Here is a 10,000-nt window from a genome sequence, read left to right as displayed (position 1 = left end):
CACACACACACACACACAATCACAAGTACACACACAGACTCAAACAAGTTTTGAATTTATACTGCATTATCTATTTCAACCACTAGGTGTCCTTCCTAGAATATAGAGTATGTTTCTGCTAGAAATGCTTGTTTGTTTGCATGCATCTGTGTTCCTCTAACTGTCTGTGCGGTGGGTAACACACACTCTTCATCTCTCTTGCTCTTCTGCTGTGTGTGTGTGTGTGTGTGTGTGTGTGTGTGTGTGTGTGTGTGCGTGTGTGCGTGCGTTTGGTGCTGCTGAAGGGAGGATTCAGGTCACTGCAGGTAACACTCAATGGTTTTTTTTCACCTTTGCAAATGTGCATCAAAGTAAAACCCAATAAATATTTGTAATAATCCATGTTAGGCTTATTAATAATTCTGTGCATGAGGAGCAATATTTGACTAAAATATTGGTGTTATTGTTATTTAAATTGGTAAAATATAAAAAAAAATTACTTTACTTTTTTTTTATTTAAATAACAATAATATTTAAATGGGTAAAATATTGTTAAAAATCACTTTACCAAAAAAACATCAAAGCCACTGTCATAACAGTGCAAAAGAATAGATAATTCAAGTTATGAGAGATACTAATGTCCCTGTTTGGATTTGTGTTTGAATGAATCTGAATGAATCAATCGATTCAGTGATTCATTCATGAAGACTTGCAGACTGCGTCCCAAATCGCCTACTACTCAGTAGGTGCTGCATTTGAATTTATACGTACTACTCAACCATTAGAAAAGTACGTTCTATACAGTATGAATGTCAGTAGTATGGATGGAACTCGGACATACTACATTCTCCATTTTGCCATTATCGCGTGACCTACCCGCGTCAGTTGCCTCGCTTCATTCCTATTTATGAATTCAGCGTAGCATCCATCTAATGCGCAGTTCAGAAATTCGCCGAAAGTAGTAACTCATCCAGGTGCTTCTTACATACTGTTTTTCGAATTCTATGAATTCGGACATACTACGCGGCTCACATACTATATAGTATGAAAGTGTGCGATTTCAGATACAGCTTCAGTTGTGTTGTCAAATCAGTTGTGTTGAACACATCATGCATGATTGGCGCCACCTAGTTTAAAAACAAGTTCAGAATTTAGTAGTTACGTTTTTCTTCGTATTCTAGTTTTTTTTTTCGTTTCACTAATTAAAATAGGGCATCCCATGGCTTCACCTGTTTCATCTTGAATGAATCTGATTCTGAATGAATCATTTGAGTCAGTGATTCATTCATGAAGACTCTCGGTTGGTTATTTCTAAAGGAATCAGCTGTTTTGATCACATCATGCAAGATTTGAGACGCCTACTTGCGGTTTTAATGTCATGTTTATGCCAGTAAAACTAGGCGTCACACACCGGATGCACGGCTCAGTGTCGTGACATGGTGCGCAGCTGACAGTTGGAAGTATCGGACACCAGACGTGCACATACACATGTTATTAAAAATGAAACTGTTCCGATGGCACTCTGTGGTGCGGCAGAAATATGAACAGTGTCATGAGTCGTAGCTGGGTGCTGTGGATTGCCACTGACTCGCGGCGCCGGTGTGTGTACCCTGATAGGAATCTATGTTTAGAATTTTAAAATGCATGGCTAAATCAATATCAGACAAACAAGTGTCGTTTCCTAAATATCTGCACTGTCACAGATGTGATTTTGATTTTATACAAGTTTCACAACCAGAATTGAGTAGTTACGTTTTCTCTTTGTATTTTCTGGGTGTTTTTTTGTTTCACTAACTAAAATTGTGCATCCCATAGCTTCACCTGTTTCATCTTGAATGAATCTGATTCTGAATGAATCATTTGAGTCAGTGATGGTTACATTTTTTTCAGCGTATTTTCTGTATATTTTTATTTCGCTGATTAAAATAGTTGAAAGTTGGAGCAGAACGTTTGTGCAACTCAGAGCTTAACCAGTCCTGAACGAATCTGATTCTGAAGTAATCATTTGAGTCGGTGATTCGTTCATGATGAAACTCGGTTGGTAAATTTCTAAATAAATCAGTCATTTTGAACACATCCTGCAAGATTTGCATCACCTGCTAGCAGTTTTATTGTCATGTTTATAGCAATGACACAGTCGGTATTACAGACGCAAAAGTGCCATTTTCGTAAATATCAGCACTGTCAAAAATATGTTTTTGATGTGGCTTATACAAGATTCACAAACAAGTACAATTTCTTTTTTTATCATATTTTCCGTAATTTTTTGATGGAGAACTTTTGTGCATCTCAGAGCAACAGCTGTTTCATTTTGAACTGAATGAATCATTTGAGTCAGATTCATTCATAAAGATGCACAACAGCTTAAAGGTTTTTTTCCTACATATATATATATATATATATATATATATATATATATATATATATATATATATATATATATGTGTGTATATATATATGTATATGTATGTATATATATATATATATATATATATATATATATATATATATATATATATATACATATATATATATGTATATATATATATGTATATATATATGTATATATGTATGTATATATATATGTATATATGTATGTATATATATGTATATATATATATATATATATATATATGTGTGTTTGTGTGTGTGTGTGTGTGTGTGTGTGTGTGTGTGTGTGTGTGTGTGTGTGTGTGTGTGTGTGTGTGTGTGTGTGTGTGTATGTATGTGTATATATATATGTATGTGTGTGTGTGTGTGTATATACACACACACACACACATACATATATATACATACATACACACACACACACACACATGTATATATATATATATATATATATATATATATATATATATATATATATATACATATATATAAATATATTTACATACCGTCCATGAAAAAGACCTATGGCTCCCAGAAAAAAAATGCACTCAGCATACTAGTGTTTAATTATCATAAACTATAGTTTTTGTCTCCTGTATGGAAATTTTAATATCATTGCAGACAAATTAATTAAAATATTTTGTTAAAGGTCCACAAAAGCAATTTTACCCAAAGATGTTGTTATTTAAAACCACTAAAATAAACACGCCCATAAACCAACAGGCCTTGTCCCTTTTGATATCTGCACGACAGTAGTTAGACACGCCTCATGCTGCTGATTGGCTGCAAGTGTGTTTTGGGTATTGAAAGCTTTTTTTTCCGCTAGTCCGTAAATATACAAAAAAAAAATTCATTGTATTTATCCAATTTATGATTAGTTTTGTTTTTATTAGTAGTGATATGGTGATATTGATTGATTTAAATGAGAAATGGTGACATCATCAACAATCTTTGTGCATATTAATGGCATTTTAATACTCAAGTGGCATTTTTCTTTAATAGTCAAGCTTGTCTATGTTCTCTGGTTTCAGCCGTACTATGCCGGTCGGCCCACTTTACCCACCAATTCTGGGCGTGTCCAGACAAGCTCCGCCCCTCAGCCCATTCCCCCTCCACATGCAGCCCGCCCCCCTCACGTGTTCCAGCCTGGCCCCTCCCAGATGATGATGATTCCCCAGCAGCCAATCAGCTTCCCCAACTCACAAGGCGCGGCTTATTATATATCTGGCCAGGTAAGACACCTACACTCAAAACACTGGAGAGTTGCTGTGTGCGGAGATTGTGCACTTTATAGTTTGGTTGTTCTGTTAAATGCTGATTTTTAAGAGAATTTTGTCCGACACAAATCCCACAATGCAGCTCTTTATTAATACATTTTTTTTATTATGAGTTGTCAAAAACTATTTAATTATATTAAATTATAATTATTGGATAATACTTACTCCCAGGGCTAATTATATCGAAGTTGATATTTAACTGCACCAAATTAGTGTTTTATAGCATCTAGCTTTTTGTTTTGTTTTGTTTTTGTTATTGTGAAGTGGGTGAACCCAATGCTCAACCCTCTATCTGCATTACCAGGACATACAGTGCATCCTGAAAGTAATGATAGCGCTTCCTTTTTTCCACATTTGTTTATGTTACAGCCTTATTCCAAAATGGATTAACTTCATTGATTTCCTCAACATTCTACACACTACTCCATAATGACAATGTGGAAAAAGAGTTTCTGAAATTGTTGCAAATTTATTAAAATAAAAAGCTGATAAATCAGATGTACATCAGTATTCACTGCCTTTGCTCAATACTTCATTGATGCACCTTTGGCAGTGATTACAGCCTCAAGTCTTTCTGAATATGATGCACAAGCTCTGCACACCAGTCTTTGGGAATTTCTGCCCATTCCTCTTTGCAGCACCTCTCAAGCTCTATCAGGTTGGATGATAAGTGACGGTGTTCAGCCATTTTCAGATCTCTCCAGAGATGTTCTATGGGATTCAGGTCTGGGCTCTGGCTGGGCCACTCAAAGGCATTAATCGAGTTGTTGTGAAGCCACTCCATTGATATTTTGGCGGTGTGCTTTGGCTCATTGTCCTGTTGGAAGATGAACCGTCTCACCAGTCTGAGGTCAAGAGCACTCTTGTGCAGGTCTTCATTCAGGTTGTCTCTGTACATTGCTGCATTCATCTTTCCCTCTATCCTGACTAGTCTTCCAGCTCCTGCTGCTGAAACACACCCCCACAGCATGATGCTGCCACCACCATGCTTCACTGTAGGAATGTTGTTAGCCTGATGATGAGCGCTGCCTGCTTTCCTCCAGACGTAACGCCTGGCATTCACTCCATAGAGTTCAATTTGAGTCTCATCAGAGCAGAGAGTTTAGTTTCTTATGGTCTGAGTGTCCTTCAGATGCCTTTTGGCTAATTCCAGGCGGGGAGTGTCTTCCGTCTGGCCACTCCACCATACAGGCCTGATTGGTGGATTGCTGCACAGATGGTTGTCCTTCTGTAAGCTTCTCCTCTCTCCACAGGGTTATTGATCACCTCCCTGGCTATAGCCCTTCTCCCCCGATCACTCAGCTTAGATGGCCGGCCAGCTCTAGGAAGAGTCCTGATGGTTAAACATCTTCCACTTACGGATGATGGCGTCCGCTGTGCTCATTGGGACTTTCAGGGCAGCAGAAATGTTTCTGTAAGCTTCACCAGCCTTTTGCCTAGAGACGATCCTGTCTCGTAGGTCTACAGACAATCCCTTTGTCTTCATGCTTGGTTTGTGCTTTGACATGCACTGTCAACCCAGGGCCCTTTTATAGACAGGTGTAGCCTTTTCCAATCATGTCCAATCAACTGAATTGACCACAGGTGAACTCCAATGAAGCTGAATCATCTCAAGAATGATCAGTGGAGACAGAATGAACCTGAGCTCAATGTAGAGCTTCACACCAAAGGCAGTGAATACTGATGTACATGTTATCTTACAGCTTTTTTATTATAAATAAATCTGCAACAATTTCAAAAACTCCTTTTCCACATTGTCATTATGGGGGATTGTGTGTAGAATGTTGAGGAAATCAATGAGTTTAATCAATTTTGGAAGAAGGCTGTAACATAAACAAATGTGGAAAAAGTCAAGCGCTATCAACACTTTTCGGATGCACTGTGTGTATGTATATGTGTATGTATATGTATATGTATACCTACACATGCATTTCTTTGAGGAACAATTTTTTTCTTTTTTTAAAGTTTTAGTAAACCACAATACATGTCACACACACACACACACACACACACACACACACACACACACACACACACAGTCTTGGGTGTATTGATTGTGCTGACCGCTCCTGCTGTTTTTAAGCTCTGTGCCTCTGTGTCAGCTGAGCATCTCTACCATTCCCAATTGTGCACCTTTAAAAAAAGACGGCAGGATTGTTGCGCGGAGGGTAAAATGCTCTGAAATGGGGATTGTGTATGAGTGTGTGTGTGTGTGTGTTTGTGATGAATCTGCTGTTTCTCACACAGTACCGTCCTTCATACGTGACCCCGCAGCAGTATCAAGTGGCCAGCTCCACCGCTTTCTACCCCGGCACCAGCCCGGCTGATTATGGTACGTACATTGTGTGTGTGTGTGCGTATGTGTCTGTGTGTTTGGTAAATCTATGAATCCAGAGCTTTTGTCTCTCTCTCTTTGTGTGTGTGTGTGTGTGTGTGTGAGAGAGAGTTTATTAAATCCGTGAATCTACAGCTTCTCTCTCTCTTATCTACAGCTCTCTCTTATCTACAGCTCTCTCTCTCTCTCTCTCTCTCTCTCTCTCTCTCTCTCTCTTTCTTTCTCTCTCTCTCTCTCTTTCTCTCTCTCTCTCTCTCTTTCTCTCTCTCTCTCTCTCTCTCTCTCTCTCTTTTTCTCTCTCTCTCTCTCTTTCTCTCTCTCTCTCTCTCTCTCTCTCTCTCTCTCTCTCTCTCTCTCTCTCTCTCTCTCTCTCTCTCTCTCTCTCTGTTTGTGTGGGAGAGAGTTTGGTAAATCCATGGGTCCAGAGGGTCTGTGTTTGTATGCGCTTTCCAACTTGTGTTAAACTATGTTTTAGTCTCATTTAGTGGAAATGATCACTATGAGCCTTTGTTTTAATGTTTCTTTATTTATTTATTGAAATGAACAGGTTATTTTGGTGTTGATTTGGTTTCACAAGAGACGAAAATCTGAGAGATAAAAATAAAAATGTCATCAGTGTTTGCTGTGGATGGAGACTGTCAGATTTCAAAGTCTCATGGTTTCGATGTCATGACAGTGAACATATTTGCATAAATCTGCCCACATTTACATTTATTTCCTTTATTTATTTATTTATTTATTTATTTGTCTTTTTTCAAAAAATCTATTTAAAATAATTAAAAATTAGGGGAAAAGGGAAAAGAAAAGAGGTTATTTTTATCTCTTTATTCCCATCCTATAGGTGGCGCTCTCAGAAATATCAGTCTCTGTTTTGGTGTTTCTGTATGAGATTGGTTTGACTGTTGACTAAAGTGACTGTGCAGACCATCAGTGTTAACACACACTCTGCTAGCGAAGCTTTGCGTCTGTCAGAAGCTCGGTGTTATTTTTATCAAACCCCCACCAACACACATTCAGTTTTCAGCAGCTCAGATCACACACACACACACACACACACACACTTGCTTGTCCTGTCCAGCTCATGACACCTGGAGGACTCACTGACCTGCGACACAAACACACTTGCCCTGTCCAGCTCACAAGACCTAGAGGCCTCACTGACCTGGGACAACACACACACACACACAAACAAACACTACCTGACAAAAGTCTTGTCGCCTATCCAAGTTTTAGGATCAACAAATATTAAGTTGTCTTTTAGTTGATGATTTGGTATCAGAAGTGTCTTATGTGAAAGGTAAAGGCCTCTAGATTTTGCTTATTTGAGCACAATAAAATCTGATCATGTCTTGATTATTAATGATTTGATTAGGACAGTAAGGTCTGACTCTGCTTAGACTAAAGTCTCATCACTGAACAGAAATAATGTCCAGTATAGAATATAAAGTCCTGCTGCAGTGGAGACAGAATGAATATTGTGTCTGACTCCATCATGAGCTTGGAGGACTGCATCCATACATCTCTGCACTGACTCAAATCCCTGATTAATAAAGTCATCTGGAATGGCAGAGAAAGCGTTCCTGCAGGACTCCCAGAGTTAATCAAGACTCTTTGTGTTCATCTTCAACACCTCCTCCTTCATCTTACCCCAGACATGCTCAATAATGTTCATTTCTGGTGACTGGGCTGGCCAATCCTGGAGCAGCTTGACCTTCTTTGCTTTCAGGAGCTTTGATGTGGAGGCTGAAGTATGAGGAGCGCTATCCTGCTGGAGAATTGTCCCTCTCCTGTGGTTTGTAATGTAATGGGCAGCACAAATGTCTTGATACCTCAGGCTGTTGATGTTGATCATCCACTCTGCAGATCTCTCGCATGCCCCCATACTGAATGTAACCCCAAACCATGATTTCTCCCTCACCAAACTTGACTGAAATCTGTGAGAATCTTGTCTCCGTGCTGGTTCCAGTAGGTCTTCTGCAGTATTTGTGATGTGACACCTATGAAATAAAATTCTCATTGGAATAGTTTTGACCTCAGCTGCATATGAATAGACGTATGGATGTTAAATATTGTCATTTAGAAAATGTCTGACCCATGAAAGTTTTATTTTGTGTGTGCGCATGTGTTTTTCCTCCAGCCGGAGCTTATTATCCTGCTCAGGCCCAGTTTACACCCTCTGTTGCTGCACCGCAAGTGATCATGAACCCCGCCCCCCAACAGCAGCAGGCCCCGCCTCCTCCTCCTCAGCAAGCTCCGCCCAGACGCGAACGCAAACAGGTCAGACTCAACTATCAGTATCTGTGTTTAACACTGCATTATTCACACACTTTTAAAAAGGCTTTTTCTATATCTGTGGTTTGGCATTCATCCATACTAAAGACGCTTTTCCAAGTGGATTAATCTGAAACACATGATTATGATGATGATGATTAGTCATGTGATTCATTTGTACCCATTATGACGCAGTTATAATTAGCCTGTAATTAATGTTACAGCAAAAGCTCCACTTTTTTGGCGTTTTACAGCTCCCTTGTAGTTCAACAGGTGACTTTTTTTAAATGCACAGTTAGCTTAGCTTAGCAAAACTCATTGAATCGGATTAGACCATTAGCATCTCGCTCTAAAATGGCAACATTTTTGACATTATTTTATTTAAATATCATCATCTTCAGCAGCTCATACACGTTAATGGACAGGCTGCTTCTCAGTCAGGGCTGTTTATGCTAATAAGGGAGAGATGGTCAAAAGTGGGTGGGGCTTTTCCCCCTTCTGATGACTCGTACAACGCCCTTTAAATAGGTAAATGATCCAAAAATGATCATTATTCAAGATGCTAATGGTCTCATTCAGATTCAATGATCTGCAAAATGATTGACAGTTCACGTAACTAAGCAACAGAATGGTCTGTTAATGAGGTAGTAGTGTCCCAAAGCTTACACACTCTTCTCTTACACACTTAAAAGTATGTTCAAGTTCATATGTTTAGTGCGTAATATGGGTTGGTGTTTTTGTCAAGCAGCAGTTTGTTTTTAGGATGCTGTTGAGGTGATGTTTTTAAAAGCCAAATATATTGTTTGATCTGACTCATCAAAGACAGAACCTCAGAATTAGAACTTTGGTTGCCGTGATACAGGTTTCATTTCCATGGTAACAGCATAGAATCTAACCGACAGGTTCCATATGTTCCCATTCATTATCTCCATAGGTGAATATTTGTTTAATGGCAGTAGGTCTGTCATGAGCTGGAGAGATTTGAACCCTTGTTGAAATCAAATCATCAGTCTCTGCTTCTTTTTATACTTAGTTTTTAAGGAATTAAATGTAACCATGTCTTTTACCCTTTAAAAAAAAAAAAGATGCTTTATGTATATGTTTATATATATAACGTTACCCTAACAGGCCACTTTATTAGGTACACCTTGCTAGTATTGGGTTTGACTCCATATTGACTTTTGGATTTTTTGGATTTTGCTCTATATTGGCATGATATCATCACACAGTTGCTGCAGATTTGTCGGCTGCACATCCATGATGCCAATCTCCCGCTCCACCACATCGCGAAGCTGCTCAGTCTGAGATGATTCACGGTTTATGACATGGAGCTTTATCCTGCTGGAAGGAGCCATCAGAAGTTGGGCTGTGTGATTAATCAAATTGCAGTCGCAATTTGAAACGTTGCAATTAGTTAAACACATTAGGCTATAATATATATATATACATCACAGACACCTAACAAAAATAGGTTATTTTTAAGAGCTGTCACAGAATTGTTGCCACAGCTTACAGATTATTGAGCATTTGAGATATTGGTAATCCCAATATCTGTCAAAAAAAATCTCAATTAGATATTTTCCCCAAATTACACAGCCCTAATTAGAAGATGGAGACACTGTGGTCATAAAGAGATGGACATGGTCAGCAACAATACTCCGGTAGGCTGTGGCGTTGACACAATGCTCAATTGGTACTAATGGAGCCAAAGTGTGCCAAGAAAATCTCCCCCACACCATTACACCAC

The 10,000-nt window shown here is 38.8% G+C and overlaps 2 protein-coding genes across 8 annotated transcripts in view; both read left to right on the top strand.

Annotated features, from left to right (window-relative positions):
- alp3 (alkaline phosphatase 3) overlaps positions 1-10,000 on the top strand; it is a 141,227-nt gene that overhangs the window by 49,752 nt on the left and 81,475 nt on the right. The gene's annotated exons all lie outside the window — the stretch shown is intronic.
- eif4g1b (eukaryotic translation initiation factor 4 gamma, 1b) overlaps positions 1-10,000 on the top strand; it is a 91,801-nt gene that overhangs the window by 26,523 nt on the left and 55,278 nt on the right. For 3 of the 7 annotated variants that reach the window (XR_015509875.1, XM_087284575.1, XM_087284574.1), the window contains exons 4-6: positions 3,402-3,602; positions 5,895-5,979; positions 8,120-8,259. Coding sequence is in view for 6 of the 7 variants with exons in the window: in XM_087284575.1 (XP_087140701.1) it covers positions 3,402-3,602; positions 5,895-5,979; positions 8,120-8,259 (426 nt within the window). In the remaining variant the exon portion in view is untranslated. Of the gene's footprint in view, positions 1-284; positions 306-3,372; positions 3,603-5,894; positions 5,980-8,119; positions 8,260-10,000 lie in introns of all 7 variants that reach the window. The other 4 variants (XM_087284572.1, XM_087284573.1, XM_087284577.1 and 1 more) reach the window with 2 other exon arrangements.

The sequence above is a fragment of the Danio rerio genome, chromosome 15 (assembly GCF_052040795.2).
Source record: "Danio rerio strain M-AB ecotype USA chromosome 15, GRCz13ab, whole genome shotgun sequence".
Classification (NCBI taxonomy): Eukaryota; Metazoa; Chordata; class Actinopteri; order Cypriniformes; family Danionidae; genus Danio; species Danio rerio.
This window is presented reverse-complemented; position numbering and strand designations above follow the sequence as displayed.